This window comes from Hemicordylus capensis, chromosome 13 (assembly GCF_027244095.1).
Source record: "Hemicordylus capensis ecotype Gifberg chromosome 13, rHemCap1.1.pri, whole genome shotgun sequence".
NCBI classification, from domain to species: Eukaryota; Metazoa; Chordata; class Lepidosauria; order Squamata; family Cordylidae; genus Hemicordylus; species Hemicordylus capensis.
Genome location: NC_069669.1, coordinates 22,834,996 through 22,862,060, shown reverse-complemented (window position 1 = coordinate 22,862,060; position 27,065 = coordinate 22,834,996). Strand labels below are relative to the sequence as shown.

The 27,065-nt window shown below is 55.4% G+C and overlaps 1 protein-coding gene across 1 annotated transcript in view; it reads left to right on the top strand.

The window, feature by feature from the left end:
* Positions 1–25,203, top strand: part of IQCK (IQ motif containing K) — a 36,853-nt gene extending 11,650 nt beyond the window's left edge. Inside the window, exons 6-10 of the mRNA XM_053276840.1 lie at positions 20–97; positions 5,589–5,673; positions 9,939–10,050; positions 22,931–23,086; positions 24,921–25,203. Coding sequence (XP_053132815.1) covers positions 20–97; positions 5,589–5,673; positions 9,939–10,050; positions 22,931–23,086; positions 24,921–24,940 — 451 coding nt within the window. The 3' untranslated portion in view covers positions 24,941–25,203. The remainder of the gene's footprint in view (positions 1–19; positions 98–5,588; positions 5,674–9,938; positions 10,051–22,930; positions 23,087–24,920) is intronic.
* Positions 25,204–27,065: the final 1,862 nt, after the last annotated feature.

Genomic DNA, 27,065 nt, shown 5'->3' with positions numbered 1-27,065 from the left:
TTTTAAAAATTACGCTCAGCCACAACTCAAAGCGGGAAGAGGAACCGTTTGTCGAATTCTTTGAGATCCCGTTTGTGAAGGAGTGGCTGAAGGACCAGTAAGTATTGCTCAGGATTCAACCCAGGTTTTCTCTTGTCCTCCTTCCTTCTTTCCAGCAAATGTGGACAGAAATGCAGTCAAATTGTCCCCTTCAGTTTCCTTCATTATTCATGTGTAACAAAGACTCTCTGACATGCATGCTAATTTGGGAGCCAGCGTGTTGGAAGGCATTTTGTCCTAGGTTAATTTGCACAGAAATTGGAATGGAGAGCACTAAACGTTTCATTATTCTGAGGAACAAGGGGTTTAAAATTCCCTGCTGTTGTTATGAAAATCTTTATGCTAATGAACAAATCTTGTTTACTAGTGCAACTTTTGAAAACTCAGCCTTTTTTGGTTATGTTGATAAGAAATTATTCCTCTAAAGTGTAATCAAACTGTTTTAAAATGGTAAACAGGATGCTTCCCCCTCCCCCGCCCCGTAATTATGATATAGCAGTCAAGACCTGCTCTTTGATAAGACAGTAACTTCAGGGGCATAGCTATAATGGAACAAGGGGGGACAAATCCCCCTGGGTGCTCCAAGTGCTGGCAGGGTGACGGCTTGCTCTTCACTCTGCCCCTCCTGCCTCCTCCACTAAGCAGCATCAGTGCTGGCTCGTGACTGGAGAAATCGTCTCAGCTTCAAGTGAGACAAGTCCTCTGCAGGAGGGGGAGGAGTGTCAGGCAGCATCTATCCTGACTGACTGGCTAGTGCTCAGGTTTAGCCTACCTGTCCCTCAGCCTGATTGACGGGCTCAACAGTGAAGGAAGTATCACAGAGCATAGGCTAAGCAGTGATGAGGAGAGGGAGGGAGAGATGCTGCCTGATACTCCTCTTCTCCCCCTCCCGAAAAGTTGATACTGAGCTGGAAAGAGAGAGAGAGAAACATGAAGCTTTGGCAAGGCAGGAAGAGAGAGGGAGATGCAACTCTGGCCGTTTGTGTTGTGCACGTTGGCACTGGCTGCCGCTGCCCTACTCCTCCTCCTCCTCCTCCAGCCACTAAAGTTCGGGGCTCGGGGATTGACGCACAGCTCTGGTTCTTGCCCTGATTGGCCACCCCTAAAGACAGCAGCAAATGCAGATCCTCAATTAGCATGATGCCTGACCACCACATTGCAGACCTTTTTCTGTGACTGTTAATGATCTGATGAAAATTGCTGCAACTACTTGGTGGAGTGGGGGGGGAGGGGCCTGGGGCTAGTCACCCAGACGGTTTGCCATGTGGTTGTGGCCAAGCAGCCTCCCATGTGGGCGCAGTGATCTGTGTGAATCAAACTGAGATCCGGATTTTTAAAAAATGGTGTGAGGGCTGGTTCACATATGGCAGTTTTATACTTCCCTGCAATCTGGTTATCCAGAGACCTGTGGTGTCCACACCTGCACTATAGTCTGTGGTGTGCCAGACGCCTGCACAGTGTTTCCATGGCTGTCAAACAAACAGAACCACATTTGCGGGAGGAATCGGTAGAAGTTATTCTGTGAATCAGTTCTCAGTGGGACAGAGTGTGTGGGATGCAGCTGAAGTGGTGGTGGTGGTGGGGTGCCCCCTTGCGTGTTTTTCCGTCCGGTTTTTGGGAAACCAACATATCTTTGAGTTACCCTGAGTCTGCCAGTGATGCATCCATAAGAATCATAACACTTCCAGCTCTTCCAGAAATTTATTTCATTTATTTATTTCGTTTCTGTGCCACCCATCCCAGAAAAGCTCAGGATTGATATAAGGTGCTGAAGCTTTTTCCAGACTCCCCTGCAGCATTGCCAGAGAATGAAAGGAAATAGCACACACATTTCTGCACTTGTGTGGTTTCCTGTGCCAGTTGGTCCCTGGGCATTGGCCCACTAGGGTCACGAAAGCCCTCTACTTTATGAACCCTAAATTAGGACCCAAAGACTACCTCAGTGTTGTGAAGTCCCCGGAGTGTTCCTCTTCGGCTCTCCACCCCCCCTCCCTCTGAATGTTCAAGCAAGGGTCTCTGCATAGATCTGCCCATATCGTGTCCCGGGGCTGAGGTTGCCTCCTTTGTCCTTCTGGCAAATTGCTAGTTGCGGTGTCCCCCACCCCCCTTCTTATTCAAATGGGCCCAGATCTGCACATATCAGCTGCCTTTACAGTTGACATCACAGATCTCAGCTGGCCAATAGGCCTAATTTGGCACGGCTGGCTGGCTTCTTTCTTTTCCACAATGCGCCGCGGTTCTACAGGGTGTGCAGTATTCCAGCGCGCTCTGCCTCTGCTCCGGGGGTGCCACAAACGCGGCCACGTTCAGCACTCCTCTTTGTCCCTGCTGTGTTGCTTTTTTGCCTAGCTAGAGCTTGAAGAAAGGAGGGTGAGGAACATGTTACAAAATCCCTCTCTCAGCGCCTTGTAAGAGAAGGGAAGGGAAAGCACATCTGCATATTCATGGCATCTCACAGTTTGGGGCTTCTGGCTGAGCCCTCTAAGGAGCTGGGATTGAGCCAGGCTCAGCACAGGGCTGCAGCTAAGGGGGTCCTTTAGGGGCCCGGCTCCGGGCAATCATCCTACCCAGCTGTTCATGAAAAAGAAATAGAATCAGATCACTTTAGACCAGGGCTGGGCAACTTTTGACACTCTGGCTGTTGTTGGACTACAGCTCCCATCATCCCCTGCCTGGAGTGCCCAAGGTTGTGCCCAAGGTTGCCTAGCCCTGCTTTAGATATTTGAGGTGAGCTGTACTGATGTCCTGGCTGCCTTGCAGTGGTCCCTTGCCCTGTCAATGAGCCTGCAAGGATGCCAAGGGAAGGGGAGACCTCTGAGGACAGCCAGGAGGCCTTTCTCCCCTCCTTTCCCCTCTCCTCCTCCTACCTAGCTCTTCGTCTTCTCCCCCTCGGCAAGTCCTGTTTCTTCTCCAACGGCACTAACAAGCTCTGCATCTCTTGCCCTCTGTGGCCACGTTGGTCACATGCTGCGTTCCTCCGCCCTGTGTCTCTTTTCAGTTTCATTCCTTCTTTCTCTCAAATGCTTAAAGCCCTTCTGGGTGAGATTCGCATGCCAGTAACATGCTGAGCAGGTCCTCTCTGCTCCACGCTGGAAATAAGAACAGGAAGAGATTATTGCCTGCGTTGGAATCTGTGCAAAGATCCAGAGGAGAAGCACCCACTCCCCACCCGGCTTTCTGTCCTGGATCAGGCAGGATGCTGAATGCAGTGAGCTGTGCTTCGGAGAACCCTGGGGCAAGAATCACGGCTGGGCTGAAGCGCTGGATTGTCAGACAAATGTCTGTCCAAATCTGCCCAGCACGGCTGGCCCAGATTAGCGCCTGCATGGACTCCATGCACAGATCAGCACTTCAGGGCCCATCAAGGCAGACCCACACACACTGCTCTCCCTAATTAGACTAGCACAGAGTTTCTCTGGCGGTGGTGGCTTGTGTCGTTTGTGTTGTTGCTGGTGCCGCCTCCTCACTTGTGTGTGCATTCTTGTTTTAGGTATGTTTGTCTGTTTTAGATTATGAGCTCTTTTGGGACAGGAAACCATTTTCTCATACCTTTTGCTGAGTAAACCATTTTGATAACTTTTTTTGTTGAAGCGTGGTATATAAATAACTTGCATTATATAAGTACAGAGAGAGAGAGAGAGAGAGATCTGGGAGATCTTTTAATCCAGCCCACTGCTCAGGGCAGGAAACGGCTACGGCATCAGCCATCCAGCTCCTGCTGGCAGACTCTAGAGAAAGAGAGCCCCCCTCTGAAAGCGACTTAGGTTTGAGAGAGTCCTGGGATGTGCTCCCAATGGCATCTTTTCTGCACAGGAGAGCGTTTACACTCTGTGTGTTTGGTCTCGTTCAGCATCCGGGGGAGAGCGACTAAGCCTTCATTGGACAGCTGACATCTTTATGAATTCCATATGCACCCGCAGCATCTCTGTATGTCCGGTTGTCAGGCGGCTTCATCTCGGGTGTGACAGCTGCCTCCTGCCACAAATAGCTTATTCCCTCTTCCCCGGCCAGTCCCTCGCTGATGGACTCCTGCCTCCACTCATATTCTATTTTTATTTGACCCAAAGCCAATTACTAATATTCCTGCAGACCAAAATGGACCTGGCACGACTTCTGCTTCTTCAAGCCGGCCAGCTGAAATGATTAATATCTCCGGGTGGCTGCTACCCTGCTCAACATTAAGCCCTTCCCTGTTTGACTTGATTTATTTGGGCCTTTTCTGTTTTCGTCTTGGCTCCTTTCCTGACAGATCCTCATGATTTAAAAATGAAGCCAGCCGAGATGCCCAGAGCTAATTTTGCAAGGTTATGAAGGGTGATCTTCTTGTGTTTCCTTGGAAAAGAAAAACGGAACATAAGCCTTGGGAAGAAAGGAATGGCGGATGGTCCTGGTCCTCCAAGGGTTCCCATGTGGATGCTGGCGGAACTTGCAGGACTGAAAAGGAGCACTTGGAGGACCTGAGTCTTCCTTTGGGAGAAAACAGGGAGATGTTTCCCCCCACTTGGGGTGACATGTTAGCTTCTCCTCATAAGGAGACCTACGTATATTTATGTACTGCTTTTTAACAAAGTTCGCAAAGCAGAAAGTTGAATAATAAGTAAGATGGTTCCCTGCCTCAAAAGGGCTCACAATAAACACAAAGTGGGCAGCAGCAACAGCCGCTAGAGGGATGCTGTGCTGGGGCTGGATAGGGCCAGTTGCTCTCCTCCTGCTAAACAGAAGAGAATCACTACATTGTCTGAGATTGGCTGACATGCCCCACAGCATAAAGCGGAAGGTTCAGACCCTTCCTCCATCCCCCAAGGGAGCCCCTTAAAGCGAGATGTGGTTGTCCCAACCCAAGACCGCCCCGAGCCCTTCTGCATCTGGGGGTGGGTGGGTGGCGGAGGTGCCTGCCTGGCACCTTACCAGGCAGAGGCCACACAAGCACCCCGGGGAGATGGGGGGGGGCATCCTTGTTCTGAGTATTAGCAAGCAGGATAGCAGCACTGTGAGTTGACCTAACTAGTAAATATCCCCACTTTACCCTACTGAATTCAGAGTCCATACAGACAGCATTTGCATGAAAACAGTTACTTACTTAGTTGTGAGGATGGAAATCAGACAACCTGCCGGGCTCTTGGGGGAAAAGGGCTGGCTGGGACATATGATGATGCCCACAGTGTCTTTTGGAAACAGTTTATGGCCATTCTTTTTGGGCTGGCTTGCAAGTGCAGGAGCTAGCAAAGTGTTTACTGGGGAAAGGAGTGAGTGTAATGTTTTAATTTTTATATAGGTATTAATGCCCTGCTGTTGCCCACCTTCAGTCTGCAGGACGGGGCTGCAGATGTTGGACTACAATTCCCATTGCCCCTGACTATGAGCTGCTCTGGATGATGGGGATTGTAGTCCAGCAGCGGCAGCTGGAGGGCCAGAGTTGTGTAGCCCTGAAGCTATGGACATGATTAGAGCCGGGCTCCAACTGACAGCATCTTTAAAATGGGCATCAGGCAGCCGAATGCTTTATGTCCCCCGTGACGTGTGGTTTTAAAATCCAATCTTTGCTTCAGTCCCAGGCCGCCGATCCCGCTCTCGCTGTTGTTATCTGAAGAAGAAGCAGGCAACATCATCCAGTCGTTCTGGAGAGGTTATCGGGTAAGAGTCCCCTGTCATTAAGTGGTGTGATGTTGAATCTGTGTGACTGGAGAGGCCCGGGGGGGGCGGGGGGGGGGACCCTTACATAAATTTTAAGTAGCAGGTGCTATAAATAGCGATTAAGACCCTGATGGCTGGCTGATGCTGGCATGGAGGCGGCCTCCTGCCTGAGATCGGGGCATGGGTGCCGATGAGCTCTGCTGAGCTCCCACAATAAAGACGTCCAGAGATTAAATGGGCCTAATGAGGGATGAGGCGTGGGAGTCTCTTCCCTGGCGTCCATTTTCCATGTTGCGCTCCGGGGGGGGGGGCGGGGAGTCGCTCTCTGGCCAACCCCCCCCCCCCCGTCCTGTGCCTGAGCTTGTGGATCCGTGTGGCAGCCAGGAAAGGCGAGCCCGAGCAGGCTGGCTGGGCGGAGGAGAAGCTCCGTCTAGACTTCACAGCCCAGAGGTGCGTTTGGCTCCGAGGTTGTGTCTCAATGCCAGCACACGGCATCCTCGGGCCCCTTTGGGGACGGGGCTGTCGCTCCGTGGTGGGGCTCCTGCCTGTTGGGTCCCTGGCAGCACCAGCAGGCAGGCCTGGGAGAGAAGCCCTGCCTGGAGCCTTGGAGAGCGGCTGCCAGTCAGAGTGGAGCGAGGCCAGGCCCCTTCCTGGCTCAGAGGCTACGGGCCACTGCTGACGCCTGGGCCACCCTTCCCTACCTCCATTCCCAGCCTCCCCTGCTGGGAGGCTAGAACTCTCCTGAAGCGGCCATGTCCATGTCCCTAGGGGCCCGGTGCTCTGGAAGGATGTTGCGTCGGGGGCAAATTCAGGCGCACACAAGGGAGTTCCGACCTCCTTCCGCTGCTCTTCCACCCCCCTGCTGATTTCGTCAGTGGCGGGAGGTGGGGCAGAGGAGGCCCTGGGAGGCTACCTCCCCCCCACCCCACGTGGTGGGTCGTTCTGGAGCATCGGGGCAGGGAGCAGCAGAGGAGTTAAAATGGCGCCTGGGCCCGCTCTCGGCCTCCCGGGGCTTCCGTGGAGTGCAGGTGCTTTGGCCGCCTTCCCTCTTCCTCTTGAGGCTGCTGCTTCTGCTGTCCACCTGGGGACGACTCCAGGGGGTAGCAAGGGCCATGTCTGCCCCCCTCCCCACAATGTTGCCTGCTCCCCACCCACCAGGCTTGGGCTCTACAGCAAAGTATTGCGAGAGCTGGAATGGCTTCTTTTCAAGGCCTCCCTGGCCGAAAGGAGCCTCCTTCCCTCCCTCCTCTATCCCAGGAGGAGGGGCAGAAGCCGAGGCCGCCTCCCCGCAGCCCGGCCAACCCCTCAGCCGCCTTCCTGGCAGGAACTGGGCTGGGGGAGCCCCAGGGTGCCGTGGGGGGGGCAGGGTCACCCACCCTGCAGACTGCAGCTGGCGGCCTGGGACTGGCCTCTTCCCCGACCCCAACCTCTCCCGCCACGTGGTCCTGGGCAGGGAAACCCGCCTGGAACGCAGACCAGGAGGTTTGCCCTCGTCCCCACCCAAGACCGGATGTTCTAAAAGGAAACGGGCCCATTTTCTGAAGAAGTGTGAAAAGGCCAAGCAAGCCTCATTAATAAGGTAAAGACACTGAATAACTTTGATCACCGTACTTCTGTCAGTACCAGGAGGAATCGAAAGACCCTCGCCAGCCCTTTGCTCCCCCCCGCGCATTGTTCTGCATCCTCCCACACGGGATCCAGCCCTCCCGGGTCTTCCTCTTCTGCTGGCTCCCCAGGATCCGCTGGGACCCCTCATTGGCCTTGCCCAGAGAGACCCCTCCAACCAGCCCTGACATAACCATGGTTTAGGGATGACTGCATCCATTTTGAGAAGCTTCTCTGCGGGCGGGAAAGAAAGCAAACCAGGACAGCCATCACGAGGTACCATTTCGGCGGTCTCTGCTCTGCTGCTCTGTGATGTCCTCCACAGGAACCGCTCATTAAAAAGCCCTTTCATTCCAAGATGCAAGCTCCATTTTTGTCAGACGAGTGAATCGCTCCGATTTCATTTGAAAGCAGCTCTGCGCAGGGCAGCCCGAAGGAGCTTCTCTCTCAAGAATTTTTTCTCTTACGTGCAATAGTGCCATTGTCAGTGGTGCTCTTCACTTGGCCATTACACTATAAGATTTCTGCAGCAGCCCTTGCACGTGGGTCTTTGCTGACAAATCACCTCAGATCCTGCCTGACCCAGATGTGCCAGGGATGGCAGCGTCGTACAAGTGGTCTCGGAAGTGGTCTCCTGGCTCCGTTGCTTGCACTGGTTCTGCCTGGTTTCCCTCGGAGGTATGGAGAGAGTCATAGGGACATAGGAAGCGGCCATATACTGAGTCAGACCATTGGTCTCTCTAGCTCAGTATTGTCTTCACAGACTGGCAGCAGCTTCTCCAAGGTGGCAGGCAGGAATCTCTCTCAGCCCTCTCTTGGGGATGCTGCCAGGGAGGGGACTTGGAACCTTCTGTATGCAAGCAGCAGGTGCTCTTCCCAGAGTGGCCCCATTATCCCCTAAGAGGAATATCTCCAAATGCTCACACATGTAGTCTCCCATTCAAATGCAAACCAGGTTGGACCCTGCTTAGCACAGGTGACCATTCATACTTCCTACCACAAGACCATCATGGTTGTGTGAATCCACACCAAGGAAGGAATCTCAGATTAATCTTAATGTTGTACCATTAAGATAGTACAACAATAATCTGAATTGCATTTTTTGACTAACATACTCCTGTGATTTTTTTCAAAATTCCTCTCAACTGTTTCCCCGTGCTTTATTTTTGTTCCCTTGTCATTGCCTCTTGCACTTCTTTGGAGTCCCACGAAAACATTAATTAGTGCTGACATTACGACTGCAGATGTTTACACCAAAGGCCTTTGTTACCTTTTAACTTAGCATGTTGGTTTAACACCACGAGGACGTTGCTAAGATACCCGAGACAAAGGTCTGAAGAACAAACCTGCCTTGTGAACATTTTAGAACAATATTTTGGGTAATGTTCGATGGGCATGGGCCCAAAAGAATCACCATAATGTCCTTGGCTCAAAGGATTCTTTCTGGTCGTTAAAATGCCCATTAAGTGCCACTCTTTGCAACATTAGTTATTCAGAACTTTAGAACTTAAGTAGGAATGATCCAAGAAATCCTTTCTTATCGGGTTCATGCAGCCAGGAGCTGCTAGATCTTGGAGATGAGGAGGTTGAATCCATCCGCACCCCATTCCAGCCAGGGCTGGCCCCATAGCCTGTTTGGCGCCCGAGGCGAAGTTGGACTTGGGTGCTGCCGCCCCCAGCCGAGACGGGCAGAGAGCCCCGGCTTCAGCTCGAGCCGCGCAGGCTGCTCATTTGCCGCGAGGGATGCAGTGGCGGGAGAGGGGAAAGGGCGGAGGTGCCCAGAGGAGCCCACCCTGCTTCTGTTGCTGCCATCCTCAGGGCCATCCAAACCCCCTGAGCAGCAGCTGCTACATGGTGCTGTGGGGAGCTTCCCTCCGGCTGCAGCCAAGCCAACCATGGCAGGCCCCACTTCCTCCCTCTATGCGGGGTCCGGGCACTTGGGAGACTGGGATGGAGGCTCCTGCTTGAGCAGCAGCAGAGCAGAGGGAGGCAGGAAGGAGGCTGGGGCAGAGCGTGCTGGGGGGCGGGGGGCAGGCGAGGAGGAGGCCAGCAGCTAGGAGGCAGCTTGACTCCCCACTCGGCTTTTGCCCAGGGAGCTGTGGTGCCCCCCAAGAACTGGTGCCCCAGGGGACTGCCTCGGCGGTCTGCCTCGTGGACGGGTCCACCTTGATTCTAGCAAGGCCTTCAGCAACAAATCCATTGCGTGAGGAAAGTCGCCTCTGTTCCAGCCCAGGCACAGCCGAAGAGACGGCGGTGCTGCTTCTGGCCCAGGTGGGGCGCTAGCCAAGGAGGGGCTCATTCCACCCGGCTCTGTGGGAATCTGCTGCCACTACCACTGTATGGATATTCATATCCCACTTTTCAACAAAAGTGCTCCAAGCAGTGTATCTAGTATAGGGAAATAAATAGTAAACCAACAAGAAGGTTCCCTCTCCCAGGACTGTCCCCACGGCTCTCCCTGCTCCAGTCCCTTTCCTGTGATCTCTCCTCTCTGGTAGCCACCTGCCAGACCTCCCAAATCGAAGGCCTCCAGAAAAGGGCCTCCAAAGAAGATCGATTTGTGATGTTAGCAGCAACAAAGAAATCTCTCTCTCTCTCTCTCTCTCTCTCTCTCTCTCTCTCTCTCGCACACATTTCTTAGTGGCTGTTCAATCTTCCAGGTTCGCTGCGACCCAGAAGTTCAGGAACTCCGCCAGTGGCAGAAACATTTGAGGGAGACGAAGAACATTGTTAAACGGGTCTGGGAATTCTGGACCAAGCAAGAAAAAAAAGGCAAGTTACCTGGGATGTCTTGTCTCCATCTCCCCTCCAAGGTTCAAATGTGGGGTCTCATCCGTTGTGCTGGGAAGGAAAATGATAGGCTTTGACAGGGGTGACCCGGCATTCCCTTCAGTGCCATAGGCAGACCATCCCAGCTGCTGCACCAGGCCCGTGCCATTCCGATGGCGCCGAGCAGGCTTCCCTCAGCGTGGAACCCACCCAGCCATGGCTCCATCCAGCCATTCCGATGGAAGCGAGAGTCACACATGGGTGCCGCCTGCTGCCAGACAGTGCTGCTGCTCCGTGGTCGAGCATCTGCTTGCGTGCCGAAGGTAACCCAGCCTCAGTCCCCGGCGGCATCCCCGGCAGTAGGGGGCCAAGACTCCTGCCTGAAACCCTAGAGAGCCGCTGCCAGGCAGTGTAGACCAGGCCTGCACCACGTGAGGCCCATGACCCGGCCCATGAGGCCTTTTTCCGCTGGCCCCCAGGTAGGAATATCTTGCAGCAGCAGCAGCAGCAGGAGCCGTGAAGAGCTCTGGGCTTATCTCACTGACGGGCGGCAGCTCAGTGCCGGTGGGCCTTTGTGGCCAGAGGAGCGGCCCGTGGCCGTGGCGGCTCAAGGAGGGCGTGAACCAGTCGCAGCGGCAGCGATGGGCGGAGTGGGCTGGAGCAGGAGCCTCGGCAGGGTCAGGGAAGGGCCAGTTCCCTCCTTTCTGAAGGGCCCCTCTTTCGCCCGCTCTGGAAGCTGCCTCACAAGGCCACCCGACACACGGTGGGTGAAAACCCCGGCTCCCTTGAGTGGAGGGGAATTCCCCTCCAGTGGCTAAGCGTTGCTTTCATCAGTATCATTCATTAATGTTGGTGTCGTGAAGCACTGAACTCAGCCCCCACTCACCAAGCCGGGGTTGCTTCTGCACCCCACCCCACCCCACCCCCAGGCTCCGGAGTGGATGCCGTTCTGAGCCAGCTGGGCAGAGGGCAGCACCACTTTGGGACCCATATCAAGCTGTTTATTCCCCCCCACTTTGCAAATGCAATTGCTGTTTAAAAGGTCAATAATCGTGTCGTGCGAGGAGGCCTGCCAGTTGCCGGGGGGGGGGGTGTTCCTTGCCAGCCCCGACAGACAAGAGGAGAAGGGCTGATGGCCGAAACCCCGCCTTGTCAATCACAGCGCTTGACTGCCAAGCAGGACGGCCATAATTCACTGCCCCCCCCCCCCGATAATTAGCAGTCCTTTCTTGGCTTCCAAATTGCAACCTGGAATCACTTCACGGCAGAACTGACTGCAAACGGGTTGGAACATTGGCGGCGTCAAACACGACCACAATCCTAAAAGGAGACGTTTTCAACATGTTTCTTGAGTGAAATCCTTCCGGGCCTCGTCACGGTGCGTCAGGAAGAGCTTGGACTCTCCCGCGGAAGGTGTGCGGCATGGCTCCCTCTCTCCCAGGGTTCCTCTGGATCTGATGTATTACATGCTTCTATCAGAAGCCAAACGAATGGAATTGGAACCACTAAGAGCGGAACTGTTACAGTCATGCCAGCGTGGAGAGTTCACCAGTAGAGAGCAGGCAACCCTGAGCTGGGTCTGACTGGGCAGAAGGCAGCTTCCTACATCCAGCAGAGCAGAAGGCCTGGAGGAGAGTCAGCCCTGGGTGGTGGACACCCTGTGCGAAGCCATGTGGGCGGTGGGTGGGCACCCTGCGCCTGGGCACGTGCGTGGCCCCGGAAGAGGGGTGCATTGGTCCAACTCGCTCAGTATTGTCTACACCAGGGCTTTGACCCTCCAGCTTTGACCCTCCAGCTGCTGTTGTTGGACTAAAGCTCCCATCATCCTCAGCCACAGTGGCCAGTAGTCAGGGATGATCAGACTGATAGTCCAAAAGAGCTGTTCTCATGAATGGCATCGGGACAGGAAAAGCCTCCGGCCCTGATTTGGGAGCCAGGCAGGCGGCCGACTGGCCATTGTGAGCATTCGATGAGCAAGGGAGGAGGAGGGGAAATGATTGTCTGTGCGCTGGGGGGACGGAGGCGGATGGCAGCGGCGATCTCGGAACTTGTCCTGAGACCCAGAGCAAGAGTGGGGGGAAAGCCCCCCTCCCCCCGCCCTCATGCCTGTGTGCCGAGCACTTCCCCCTCCCCCCCTTACTGCTGCAGTTCTCATGGTGGCCAGTTGGGGGCGTGCACGGCGTCGGGGCCGGAGGCTTCTCCTGCCCTGTTGTTGATTGTGTGAACAGCCTTACATTTTTTCAAGGCTTGCAGGTGTTCTTGAGAGCTCTTGGTCTAGCGGCTGACATCCTGCGCAAGGGAACATGGGCGGCTGGAGCACTGCCCCCCCCCACTCCTGTGCACATGTCAGCACCGGCGTCAGGGATGTTGCCCAGCAGGGAAGCTGTGCTTCGTCCCAGGGGCTCCCTGCATGTGGTGGTGCAGTGTGATGCCCACTGGAAAGAACAGGCACTCTGGACGCTGCCTTCCACTGAGCCAGGCCATTGGCCTCTCTAGCTCAGGATTGTCTACCCTGACTGGCAGTGGCTCTCCAGAGTTGCAGCCTCCTCTCCCAGGGACTGAACCTGGGCCCTTCTGCAGAGGCTCTGTCTCCTAAGGAGAATATCTCCCAGTGCTCACACGTGTAGTCTCCCATTCAATTGCAAACCAAGGCAGGCCCTGCTTAGCAGAGGGAGACCATTCATGCTTGCGTCCCCAAGACCAGCTCTCCCCAGTCCAGCCCAATACGCCAAGGTTTGTGGCTTTGGATGTGACAGCCACTCTCACGTTTTGGGAGCCTGGGCAGGAGGTCGGGGCTCACCGCGCAGGGGTTGGGGGAGCGGGCCCTCCCGAGCGGTGGGTGCTCTCTGGAAACCCGGGCGCCGCCATTGCCTCTGTGAGCCTCTCCCTGGTCTGTCCGAGTCACTGTGGGTGGTCTTGGTGGTGCGTGAATGACGCTGACCCTTTCGAGCACACTGTGGGAGAGGGGAGGTTTTCTGAGATGTCTTCTCCTTGGTCGCCATAGGTGGCTTGAGCCCCACTTGTTTAACGCTGCCTTCATTACTGTTAATGGGAGAGAACTGATTTGGAGATGGCAAGGGATCGGAGGGCTCCAAAGATGCAAACGGAAGTGCCAGAGAACACCATGGCGTGAGCTAAAAGTAGGCTCTTGCTGGGCGTGCCTGTCCTCTCCGTGCCTGCGATGGTGCTCGCGACATCACCTGCCTTCATGGCAGCCTCCTCTTGCATTGTTGCCGTGTGGGCACCTCCTCGGCATCTACCAGGCTGAGCTGCTGGTAGCTTTCCTGTTTGGGGAGGGATTGCGAGGTTTTGCCAGGCATGTTGAAAAGGAACTGCTCAGGATTTGGGTCCTTCTCCAGTTGCTAAACGAGGTTCAAACAGTTGCCTCCAAGTGGCTGCAGTTCCGCAGGTTCACCCCAATGGCAGCTGATTGCGCCAGTGGAACATCCTCAGCCATCCCAGACATCGTACGGAACCGTAGTTCAATCCTGCCGCCTCAGGGAGGAGCGCTGGTCTTGGGCTAGCAAGCCTGGCTACCCTTTGCTGAGCAGGGTCCGCCTTGGTTTGCATTTGGATGGGGGACTGCGTGTAAGCACTGCAGAATGTCCCCCTTGGGGGACGGGGCCAAGAGCGTCTGCCTGCCTGGCAGCATCACTCCCTGGCGGCCTCTCCAGGTAGGGCTGGGAACTTGGGAGAGCTGCTGCCAGCCAGTGCCGAGGATGCTGAGCTCCAGGGACCAAGAGCCGGACTCAGGAGAAGGCAGCTCCCTACGTCACCAAGCCTGTTGCTCCTCCGGGCTGTGCACAGATGAACTGGGGAGCCAGGTGTGTGCGCACAGCACATTCCCTCGGCCCAGTTGCAGCACCGTGACGAGCAGGCGTCCTTTCCCACCGGAGCCCTGTTCCAGATGCAGGGAGGGCCTCTGCAGTGCTCTGCCAAGGTGCAAGCGGGACTGATGTGACGAAGCCGAGCCGAGCCGAGCCGTGTGGCCCAAGGAAAGCGGGGGGGGAGGCACGTTGCCCCGTATTGGGGCGGCGGGAGGGGGGGTGTTGTCCAAAAGCTCTGAGTCCCCCATTGTCTGAGCGGAGCATCGTGATGCCATTCCGGCCCTGACAATGGACCCCTCTGTGCGGGCGGCTCTGCTGGGGGACAAGTGGCCCTCTGTCGTGCTGCTGCTCCACAGCCGATGGAGGCGCTCGTGTGCTGACCTGCCGATCCCCCGGACGTGTCCCGGGCCCAGAGACGGGGAAAGGCCTGGAGCAGCCCCAAAGGTGTGCCGGCGGCTTCCGCCCCCAAGTGCTTCGCTCCTGTCCTCCTGGAGGCGCTTGGAAGAGGGCCGTGTTTGCATTCCTCCATTCATTCGGCACATGGATACGCTGCCTCTGAGCTGCGCCGGTGGGCAGTTCGCGGAATAAAATGGAACCGTTAGGAGAAGGCTACATTTGTAAAACAGCCTGCAAGTCTAATTAGAGCTGTGGTTGAGAGAAGGTGTCTTCCAGCCCTCTCTAGAAGCCCTCCGGGATGGGGAAGCTCTTCTTTCCACCGTCCAGGCGGGCTCAAATGGCCAGTGGTGCTGGCAATGGAGCTCTGCCTCTAGCCGGGGCCAACGGGTTACCTTTCGGTTGGTGCAGCCCGAGGACATGGGCAGGCTTGGTGGGGAAGGGAGGCCTTCTGCTTGGCCATCGCGACCACTGAGGTGCAGATGCCTGCGGGACTGACGGGGCGCCGGTGGGGTCTCCCGGCTCTTGGAGGAGGCTGTGGCGAGAGCTCTTCCCGTAATGGGGTGGGTCTGTGGCCCAGCAGGAGAGCTGCTGCTGCTGCTTTTCGTCCCAGGCTCAATGCCCACCCGGGACGCGGCTCCTGGCAGGGCTGGGAGGGATTCCTGCCTGCAGCCTGGAGGAGCCGCTGCTGGTCAGAGTAGACAGTACTGAGCTGGATGGACGAAGGGTCTGACTCAGTAGAAGGGAACTTCCTATGCTGATAACGTCTTTGTTAGACCGGAATGGAGCAGAACAACTTTTCTGAAAGAGTGGGCAAACCAGAAGGTGCCCAGAGGACGAGAACTCGATGTCTGGAGAGCCTCGGGGAGGAGGAGGGATTTCCCCCGGCAGGTTGCCTTCTTGGTCCTGACAGTCACCAGCCTAACTTCAGAAGGCAGAGAACCTGGAGGCGGAGCGTCTCTGAAGATGATCTTCGTAGTCAGGCGGGCTTGCGTGGGAGCTAGCCTTTGGCACGCCGGCGGATGGATAAATAAACGAATAGCCCTCGATGTCAGCTGGAGAGAATGGGGTGTGTGGCGCTGCATTCCATGGTCTGCGTTTAAGCCCTTAATGACCATGAGATGATGTCTCTTCCGGTCATATTGGGCATAACGGAAGATGTCGATTGGGGCTACCATTCTTGTGTTTTATTCCACAAATGAGTGTGGAAATGTTGTAGTAGTATATCACTGTGTCACCTGAGGTTTAGGCACCTTTCCTTCTCAGAAGCAGGAGCGGGGGTTGTGACTGTCTTCAGGGAGTATTCTCCAGGCCACGAAATTTCCCACTCTTTTTGTTCAAGCCCTCCTTCTTCCTGGTCCTCACCGGCCAGTTCCATTAGCTCTGCCCACCTGGTTGTCTGTTCACTGCCTCTGAGTCTGTGAACATTCCATTCCATTGAGTTCCATTGGGACAGAGGGTTGTTGGGTTTTTTGGCGGTGTGTGTGTGTTGCCCCCTTAAGTTTTTTGACTTCAGATTTTTATGAAACCAACTTATTTGCAGGTTACCCTGAGTCTGCTGGTACCTCCCTTTCGCCCACAGTGCTCTAGTTATGTGTCCACAAGGATCATTTCATTTCCCACTCTTTTGGAAATAGATATCAAATAGCAACTGGGTTGACACCAATGAGAATGTCTTTGTTCATAAGGCAGACAGTCAGGGGGAAGAGAGCAGACTGAACCTTTGTTTTTAGCCCTTTCCCAGGGGATCCCCGATCTGGATGCTTCTTACTCCCCCAAATACATGAGCCAGCCCCTCCCATCTCTGCTGTTCCCGCCTGAGCCAAAAAGAACGGGCTACAGGCACTTCCACACATCAGCTTAACTCGAAGCAAACCCTTCCTTGAGATGTGGGGAGGAGCAGGGAGAGATTCCCTGATTCTAGGGCGGGGGGGGGCAACCTTGGGAATGTCTTTCAGCTGGGATGATGGGAGTTGTAGTTCAGCGGCAGGCAAGGGGGCCTCCCCCGTTCTAGGGCGGCTCAGCAGATGTTGGACGGCAGCTCCCATCATCTTTGACCTTTGGCCACTGTGGCTGGGGATGATGGGAGCTGTAGTTCAAACACAGCTGCAAGGCCAAGGTTTGGCAGCCCTGCCTTGTTCTCGGGGGTCTTGGGTCATCCCACTCGTGCAAGATCGTGCTTGACTGCAGTGACCCGAAAGAACTGCCCGCCTCGGCTTTTCTGCTTGCAGTCAGTGGGCAAACCCCAGGGCAGAGGGCAGGGCCGGGAGCTTCTTTGGGGCGTCAGTACCGCGCCTTCCTTTCAGGGCGGTCACATGGCGACAAAACTGTTTGCTCAAAAATCTCCCAAACAAAGGCCGCCTGTGTGCTGGAAACAGCAGCCTCTGTTCCAAGCCAGCACAGAGGGGGCCACACCCTTTCCTGCAACTTCGCATTGCAGTCTGGAGAACTTCTCAGTGGGTGCCTGTCAGGAGTGGTCTTCCCCCCTCTCCCCAGAGGCTTGCCGTTGGAACTCTCTGCCTCGCTGGCTTCAGGCCCAGGGCTGCCTGCCTGCCGGGACTGTGGCTGCCGCCCTCTGTGCAGCTGCATTGCCATCAGTGGGACCCTCCCCGGCACCCTCTGGAAAGCCCGCCTTGAGGTGGAGGGGAAGCGGCTTGGGGGGATTTGGAGCAAGGAGCGCATGCGTGGGGCAGGGGGGGCTCGGGGCAGGCCACGATCCACAAGTGGGGGCTCAGCTCACTCGCCAGCCCTTGCTTGCCCATCGCCTCTCGTCCCTCCGATCCTTCGCGTGGGAGGCAGGAGCTGGGCCAGATGGGCACGCCCTTCCCCTGTGCGCTCCCTCCCATTCGAGAAGCCTCCTGACCAGCTCCCGCCTTTCGCACCATCACTCTCGCCTCCTCCTCCTTGATGTTCAGATTGTGCGGCTGTCCTACCTGGCTGGGCATTCTTCCTAACCAGTTGAGGACTGTGTGGACAAGCCTAATATTTACGGAGAAACTCTGTTTATCTACAGACATTTTGGATGTTGACCAAGCCAAATGCAAACTAGACGTTCAGCGACATCTAAAAGGGGATTTGTGCAGACCATCCGATGTCCTCGAGTTTTTGCTATTTTTAACTTTTCTGTCTTACACAAAAATCTGCACGGCCATTGAACGGAAACCATTTCAGGCGTGACACAGTGCCAGACAGTAAGAGTGTGCATTGTTTGCATAAAGTGCTTTCAAGATGCCAGGGATGGTTTTGACCATTTAATCTTAGCAGTAACAGCTGAGAATGTCGTGATAGAAGTCATGTGGCCCTGAAGGTAGACTCCGTTGATCTGGTCCGTGCCCACGACCGGAGGCGCCTTCAGATGCTAAACCTGCTGCGGGAGCGTTTCACTTCCGAGGAAAACCACATGGGGAATGGCTGATGAAATGGAAGGTGATGTGTTAGGTCAAGTGTGTCAAGCCTCAGATGCATGGAGACTAAAGATATCCTCTGCTGATCATCTCAGTGGCTGCCATGATGAGGGAGATTGCTCAAAGTAGTCTCGTTGCAATTAAGAGGACAAGTTAAGCATTGCTTGCTTAAGACAGTATTACTTTTTCTAGGAATGGGACAATTCATGGCCATCCGTTGATATCCGTTTAAAGAGCTACATCCCAGAGGAATCAGTCACATTTAAATGGGCCCTGTTGCTCCTTATTAACTGATATGAACCATAGTCACAATTCCAAGGTGAAAAATTGGAGCAAGCCCTGTAAAGGTACCCTGTTGGAAAGAAGCGGAGGTTTCCCACAAGTAAATCCTGAGCTGGGCACACTCTGGTTCCGGACTGGTGCGTCTCTCCCGGTTCTCTTCTTGCAGGAATGACGAAGTCACGTTTCAGCAGTGGGGAATGTGCTTGGCTTTCCATCTGTGTTGCCCTCCAGCCTGTGGGGAAGCGTTCCGGCCTAGGATTGCCTGACCACCCCGCCTCCTCCTCGTCCCCCTGCCTTGTGCATCATCAGCTGATGTCCAGAAATAGATTGGCAGTGGTGTGCTGAATGTCTGGAGCATCTGCTCTGGGCTTGAACGCCAACACGGCTCAAGCCAGCCCACATCAGAAGCCCTGTATTGCCATCCCATCAATTCCACCTGGCGCTGGTGGGAGAAAACTGTGTCCCGTTGCTCATGGCAGGAGTCCCGTGCTCCTCAGGACTCCTGCTCCTCTTCTGTTTATTGTGGACGTAATTGCTCCAGTCCGGGATTGTGGACAGCTGGTGCCCCATAGCGCCGACAGTTTCATCCTTGTGTGGAGGTCACACGTCTGGTAGTCTGAGGATTTACACAGTAGCTGAGGACGGGGGGGGGGGCATGGAACGGGGTGTCTTCCACGGGATGGACACTTGAGAAGCCTCACAGGGTTTTTAAAAAACATAGTTTTTAATGAAGCTGCTACTGAGCTGGCAAAAGAGTCCTTGCATCCTCAGATGCTTCACAAGCCGGTTGAGTATCCTTCACTCTGTCCTTCACGCTGGTGTTTTCCTGCCATTTACCACCAGCCTTCTCTAGTATCAGATCTCTAGTACTTTGAGGCCAAATCAGACGTGATGTGAGAAATTCATGATCACATTCCAGCCTTATTTTTTTTAAACTTCAGTGTAGCCATGGGAGCCCCGATTTCGATCAAAAGCAGCCCTCGCAGCTGCTTTAACGCTTAAAGAAGAGAGAAGTTGGGAAGACACATTTATTGCATCATGTTTCTTTTCACCCGCATTCAGGTACTGGGGTGACAAAGACCCCCGTCTGAAACCTAAAGCCTTAGCAGAGCTGTTGCCAGTCAGTGTAGGCAATGCTGAGCTAGATGGGCCCATGGTTGGACTCGGGATCAGGCCGCTTCTGGTGTTCCTTTGGATTCTGATGTTGGTGTGCCAGCCAGTCACAGCACGTCCTGCCAAAGCGGCCATCATGCCGAAACATAGGCCGGCTTCTTTTGCCACGGGCTGGCTTGCTGTCTGGATTGAGCCAGTAGCCACAGTTGTCATCCCAGAGGTTTTCATGCCCGCCAGGCAAGACGTGCCGTGTTGCCCAAGAGAAATGCATTGGGATTTCCAGACGGCCTGGCTGGTGTTCTTTTGCTCTTGGGCGTTTTCTGTGCCTAGAGGCACTTTGGACACGCACTGCTGTGGGAAGAGCATGGTTGTGGTCCCTTTCCTTCTTCATTGGGTTGGGTCCTGCATTCATTCCTGCTCCGACATCCCGACTGCTGTCTGTCCCTCCCTGGCATGTCTTGGCCTTGTGGCCAGGTCTTTCTCCGCAGTTCTCGGGGGAGAATAGAACAGCAGAGAGTTCTGGTGGCACCAGAGGAGCTTAGACATGTCTGTGTCAAAAGATGAGCTCAGTGGCCGAGTGTCTGCTTTGCCTGCAGAAGGACCCCGAGCGAGATCCCCAGCCGCATGTCCAGGGAGGGCAGGGAGGGGATTTGGCCTGCAACCTTGGAGGAGCTGCTGCCAGTCTGTGCAGACAGTCCTGAGCTGGCTGGGCCAAGGGTCAGGCCGCTTGCTGTGCTGCAGAGCTTCCATGGAGCAGAGGCCACCTCCTCGCCCCCTTAGGCAGACACCAGGCGCCTGGGGGCTCTGGCCCCCGAAACCTCCTGCCGCCAGAGATGGGCTCATCTTTAAAGGGCCGCCAGACACTCGGCTTGTTCCCGCGCCTGCCGGCAGGGTAGGAGAAGCACCCAGCCTGGATGGGGGAGCCAGGCACACTCCCGTCCTGGGCCTGCTGGCAGCTGGAGGAGCTTGCCCTCCCCGGCATCTGACCAAGGCAGGAAGAGAAGCTGCCTCAGCCCCCATCAGGCTCCCATCGCGATCTTTGAGTCCACACAGCTGCCGATCGGGAGGGCGTCTGGCCAGGCCTGTCCTCCTTTGGGTGGGGTGAGCAGGGCCATCGCTCCCAGCCCCACGCTCCCCCAGGCCCCACAGCCAGGCCCAAGCGCTCCCCACAGCCCCTCGCCCCCTGTGTCCAGTCGCCAGCTCATTGCCTCCCTCCTCCTTGGAGTGACGAAAGAGGCGAGTGAACTTCCCAGCATGGCAGGAGCTAGATCCGGAAGGAGAGCTGTGCATGTGCTCTGATTAGGCGTCAAGGCACACGGGCGCCTGTCATGCAATATCCAGCCCCTTCGTGCGGGGTGAGTTGGTATTGCTGACCCTCCACCCCACCCCTCCCAGGGACAGCCCTGCGTCCGGAACGCCGACCCAGGTGGGGACACATGTCTCTTGTCCCGCCAGCGGTGGTGCCAACAAGCCTCCTTGCTGACTTTTGCTTCCCTGCTTGAGGAGTGTTTTTTTTAAACTGCGAACATGGAAGCAACACGCATCCAGAAAAGTGGTTTGCATGCAGTGGAGCAGGGGGGTGTTCAGCGTCCCATTCCCTCCAGAGGGAGAGATTCCCCAAGACCAGGGGTGGGGGGGGGTGTTCTCCGCAGGGATCCTGCCTCTTCAAGATCGGAACCTCCCGTTCCAGCCGGCAGGCAGGCTGCAGCTCCAATTTCACGTTGATGCCATTTCGAGCATTTCGTCCGTCAGCTAGAATGAGGCTCCCGTTCTATATATATTTTGCACTAAGCCCTTGCTAATAAGTTGCACCCAGTTGCTTTTCCAGAATTGGAGTTTGGTTCTTGGCAAAGTTGCACAGCTCTTGGGCTAGCAAAGCTGCCTCGTTGCTTCCCCACTTCCTTCGCATCCTTGGGAGAGAGCAGGAGCCTTTTTGTGCCTTGGCTTGTTAGGCTGCGGCCATGCATGGAGGGGTCTCAGCTGCTGCTTCAGAGAGGCCTGGAAGGCCCTCGGGCACTGGGGCCATCAGGACTCCAGCTCTGGCAGAGTCTGTCCACCCGACTGGGTCCAGCCTTCAGTTGGGTTTGGCGCTGTCTGTTGGTTTTCGGCTCTGCTTTGTAATGGGATGAGTGTGGATGCTTCCGTGAGCCCCCCCCCCCGGCCCCTTCACTGCCTTGGGGTCCTAGGAGGAAGGGGGGTCTCCAAGCCAGGGCGAGGGGCTAATGAGCAAGGGAGCCGCTTCCGGCGCAGCAAAGGGCCCTCCCTCGTAGCGATGAAGCGTCACACGTCAGGGCCTTCTGGTCTTCTTGATACCAGACAGTGCCTCCCTCTGTGGCATCTCTCTCCAGCCCAAAGGTCCTTTCAGTGGCTGTTGGGTGATTTGCGGTGGGGCGGAGGGAAGGGTTGCCTGAAACATTTCAGGAGGCGGGCAGGCAGGCATAGCTACCGTGCAGAACAAGAGCCCCACCCTCCTTCCAGCCGTGAGTCCCGAACCTCATGTGTGTCCAGCCCAACTGCTTCTCAAGAAAGCGACAAGTCTGGTGTTTATGGCAGGAGGGGATAGCTGGGCCCTGTTTTGTATAGGGCAGGCCCCAAAGGCAGATGGGAACTGGAGGATCCCAAGGAGGAATGCGGGCCAGTCGTCTGCACCTGCCTGCCTCCTGTTCCCGCCCCAGTTCTCAACTTCCACGCAGGACGCTCTGCCTGATTTCAAATGGCTCTGGAGCCAGCGTGGAGAGGTGGATGGGTGTACTCCTTCCGACTTGCCTTGCGGGCGTCATTTCCAGGCTTGGCCTAGAGTGCGCCGCACCTTGCCCTGGATCCGGGCCGTATGCCACTGCAAGTCAATAAGTAAATGTGTGAAGAAGGAAGGAAGAGCCCGGGGCCGAGGAAGCGGGGCCGAGTGGGCAGCGAGCTGCAGGGCGGGGCGTCCCCCCCACGGGCTTGAATGAATCCCTCCGTTCTTGTATTCCGCACCGCAGACCGCCCCGGGAGTATTCGCGTGGAGTCGGAGGCTGAGCTTTTGTTCATTGAGGATTGTTTCCTCCAGCAAGCAGATCCCCTCTATGCTCCTTTTGTCTGCCTGCCCTTCCCAGCTGGCTCACCGCTCCAGCATCACGGGGACCACATTCCTCTGTAGGCCAGGCCAGGCAGGCCTCTCTCCTTTGAGGGACGTGCCTCTTGTGCCAGTCGCCCTGGAGAAGGTGGAGCCCAGGCCCTGGAAGGCTGCAGGCAGCCACGTTCCTTGCAGGGAGAAAGACACCCACACACACACCCCCCCGGAGTCCCTGTTGAGCAAACTAGGGGGCCTCTCGGCAGAAGCATCCCTCACCCAGCAGTCGGGTTCATCTGTTCATCATCTGCATGCATAGCATAGGGCTGCCCTATAGAAAGGAGGCCAGGCCTCCTCCCGTGCCTTGCAGAGACGCACCGAAGGGGGCATCTCAGCCGGGGCAGCATGTCCTGCAGGGGGAAGCAAGGCAACACTGCCCCGGCTGAAATGCCTCCTTCGCGGCCTCTCTGCAAGGCACGGGAGGAGGCCTGGCCTCGGTTCGGGCATCGGACAAACGTCTATGCCCAGTGTTACAAGAACACTTGGTTGTGTGGATTTGCCCAGGCTTCATGTCAATGCTTTCATCCTGTTCCTTCAGGGAGCCCAGGCTCCATGGTCACCCCTCCATTTTACAACCCTGAGAGGTAGGCTGCCCCGACACCCCGCCACTGCCCGGTGTCACCCGGTGAATTTTGTGAGTGGAGTGGGGCTTTGAGCCTAGCTCTTCCGGCTCATACTTGACCCTCACGTCTCTCTTACAATGCCGCGTTTGAGGTCCTTTTCTGCAAAATTCCAATTTTCTCTGATTCCAGTGGGCACCAAGATGGAGGACTCTGGGCAAGCCACCCCTGTCCGCGTGCGAATGCCGATAATACCTCACTCGCCCACCTCTCAGAACATAGAAGCAGAGGTCAAGGAAGACCCGTTGCAGTTCTCTGACCCAGGCACCCCCATAACGCCTCCTGCAGGTGAGACACGGAACATCCTTGTGCTTTTGGTTCTGCAGTCATACCTGTGCCATCCTGGTCAAAAGGCCCGTCGCGCCAGCTGCCATGTAGAGACATTCCTCTCCGTGGGAGCTGCTAGGTCTGTCTAGAGATCAAGTGATGGTTGACATCAGACTACAGCGCCCATCATCCACTGCCACCGCAGGGAGGAGGGAGTTCTAGTCCAACCTCTGCAGGATGACCAAAGTTGTGCAGCCCTAGATGAGACCCTAACCTGCCTTTCAAGGCAGAGCCAAACAATCTCGTTGGCTGTCCACTTAAACTTTGACCACTCTTGGGTCAGACCTGATTTTTGTTCACACCAACTTTAAACACAGCTGAAATATCTTAAATTCTGTTTTAAGTGGAGGATGTGAATCAGGGCAAAAGTGACCAGTGAAGCCAGTGAAGTTAGGCATCATTTTCAGAAGATGTTCACGGACCCTCTCCGTACATATCAGCATTTCTGAAAAGAAAAACACCCGGTGGGATGCGTGGTGGTGGTGGTGGTTTCCCCGCACTTTCCTCCGGGTGCCCTAGACTGAAGGGAGGCCTGCTGGTCTTGTGGTAGCGAGCAAGCATGACTTGTCCCCTCTGCTAAGCAGGGTCTGGCTTGGTTTGCATTTGCATGGGAGCGTTGTAAGATTGTAAGCCTTAGGGGGATGGGGCCGTAGCTCAATGGGACAACACACAGAAGGTCCCCAGTTCCCTCCCTGGCGGCGGCAGCATCTCCAGGTAGGGCTGGGAACTGAGACTCCTGACTCACGCCTTGAAGAGCCGCTGCCAGTCAGTGTAGACACCACTGAGCTGGGTCTGACTCGGCAGAAGGCAGCTTCCTACATCCAGCAGAGCAGAAGGCCTGGAGGAGAGTCAGTCCTGGGTGGTGGACACCCTGTGCTAAGCCATGTGGGCGGTGGGCACCCTGCGCCTGGGCACGTGCGTGGCCCCGGAAGAGGGGTGCCGCTGGCTTGCTCTGCAGTGGTGCCAAGGTGGTGCCAGAGGACACCTCTGGGGAACCACCGACGCGTCCTCTTGCCTGACTGCGCTTGCCCAACTCCGCACCACCCCAGAGCTGCCCTGTGGCACCACCCCTCCAGCGCTGCCGACACACCCCTGGCTCTTGCCGCCCACAGTGCTGGGTGCCGTGTGGCTGCCACTATTTGGAGCACGGGTGCAATTCGTCCACCAGCTGTCTCAGGATGGAGGCTCTGGGGGACTGGGGGCAACATCTGCCTCCCTAGAGATGGGAGAGCGCCGGCGAGAGCTTTGTGGCCCTGACCGCTTGCTGTGTGGTGTCTCCCCTCCTCTAAGCCATTAGGGTGAAATGGCAGCCAGTGTTGCAGAGAGGAAAGGGGGTCAGGGTAGCAATGGATCCTTTCTCTCCATGGAGCAATTTTGGGAGGCCCTTCCTGCCCATTTGAATTTCCATTCCTCTGACCACATCCAATGGTGTAGTCCTTTTTTTGTGTGTTTTTAAGATTTTGAACAGCTTCTCAGACACCTTTGCCAGTTTGGCCCCTGGCGGACAATCAAAGCCCAAGGACACCCTGGAAGCTGGAAGTCTTGCCATGCTCTCGCCTCTCGTCCGTCTCTCGGGGTGCAGGCCTGGTCCAGAATCACCAGCAGCATTCCCTCCCCCCCCCCCGGTTTCAGTCAGTGGCATCTGGGCGTGCTGCACAAGTCGATGCCCTCCCCAAAGCGCTTGCCAGGCATCCAAGTGGGGCCTTGGGTCTTGGGCGAACTTTCCCAGGCCAAGAGCCGCATTAAAATGTTGTGGTTGCCGCATTTCATACCAGTAACATTTTTTGATTGGAAGGAGAAGACAGTCAGTTGTGAGCAGGCATGGAAGAGACCGAGAGCAGCCGCTCGCCTTCTGACACGGACCTCAGCAGCAGCTGGAGGTACCCGAAGCATCCTGGCCAGCCACGGCTGCCTCTCCAGGGGAGCCCACCTGGCGGTGGGGTGTCTGCACCGTCATTAAAACTAATCCAGCATCAAAGCGACAACACCATTGTAAGTAAATAGTAAAGCTTTTATTTTTTACTCTCTCTCTCTTTGTTAAGAACAGCATTTTGAAAATAAAATGTATTTGCCCATGCTTTACAACTTGTTTTTATTTTTTATTTTGTATATTTATTTATTTACAGTCATTATGTTACACATTGATTGTCTTGAAAACCCCTCAGAGCTATACAAGCTTAACGGTATGCAACAGTCAGCAGAGGAGGGGAGTGCGGGGGGGTACATTATAAAACACACATTAATACATTTAATAAATATATATTATCAAAAAATGAGACTCAAGCTCTCATCCGTTAATAAAAAGAACCTGCTGTGTAATCTGGTAAAAGGGTAGAGTAGTCCAATCTGTTCTCGTTTATAAAAGCTCCCTATGTCTCCGTTTGCACTGCCTTTGGTTAGAATGGCGGCCACAAGCAGAGTTAGCAGAGTAGGACTGTCTGGTTGCTGCAGACAAGTGAGGTTCATTCTGCAAGGTGACTGACCGCTGTTCCTCTGCAAACCGAGGGGCCCTTCTAATAACAAACTGGGACATCCGCCACTATCCTACTCCTAAATCGCTCCTTACCCGAGATCTATTGGAGAAGGTTCTTCCAGGGGGCGTCCCTGTTCCGGGGCAGGCACCACTGAATGGGTGAGGACAGTACTACCTACACACAGCTACGGATCTCGGTCAACGGCTTCAACCAGAAGCTCCACAGAGCTCCGATGGGACAACTTGGCTTTCGCCACCGTGTGTGCACCCATCAGAGCACATGAGGCGAATGGCTACAGTTCAGAGGAACCACCACTAGACATCCTGGGTTGGTTCACATCCAAGACCCCACCACATTTTGGCCCAGGGGTGCCCAACTTTGTTCCTCCAGCTACTGAGGGACGAGAGCTCCCATCACGCCTATTGGTGGCCACTGTGGATAGGGATGGGGCGCGTTGCAGTCCATCACTGGCCGTGGGGGGGGGGCAAACGAAGGGTTGCTGTGACTCCGCAGCGAAGGGGGGCAGGCAGCAGCTTGTGAGCCCCAAGCGGGCTCATGGTGAGACGTCCAGTAAGCACTGGGCAAGACGGGGGAAGAAAACTCAGCAGGACTCAAGCACGCTTGACACTCTGCTGGAGCGAGCCGCCTGGGTCCACGGAAGCCCCTGGGGATTTCCCTGTTGGCTTCGGGGGCGGGGAGGGGAGCATGGGCTGCAGCCGGGGGGGGGGGGCCTCCTTTGCACCCTGCTCCTACACAGGCAGCCTTAGGAGCGAAGCCAGCTTTACACGGGGGTGGGGGTGGGGGGGCATCCCTGGTGGCTGCAGCTCCGGCTCGCTTGTTCCTGCCATCAAGGGGAGAGCCCCGAACCCCTTTTGAAAAGGTCCAACGGAGCAACGTTCTCAGGTGCACCAGAATCCCACGTGTGTGTTGCAAAGGCCCTGTTAGCCAGCCCAGGCGGGAGAACATCGTCGCTTTCATGCTGACACAAGCAAATGACTGTGAAACGGAATCCTGACATCACTGTGCTTCTTGTGGTGGAGTTATTTTGCTTACCAGATGCTCTACATTCTAAATAAATGGTCATCCAAAGGCAAGAAAGTAGAAACAACTCTGTGACATCAACGAAAGTATAACTTAACACAAAAGTGCCTTTTCCATTCCAATCACACGTTGCTTGGGGTAGCGGCAGCTGACGTCACAAACCACAGAACGACCAAAAAATAAAATGTCTGGAAAGTGGATAAATCCCTTTTTAGTGTCCAACCGGCACACCTCCCACCACTATGAAGCACAGGCCAGGTTCACAGGAGTGGTTAAGGGAAGTCCTGTGTTTGCAGGATCCAGCCCTGTCTTTAAGATCCCAGACTGCCATTGACTTAACTGGGAGCAGGATTGCTAAATCCCTTCTTGTCTAAAAAGAAACATAAAAAAGGAACATCTTGATACACTTCTGAAGGAGCTGGGTT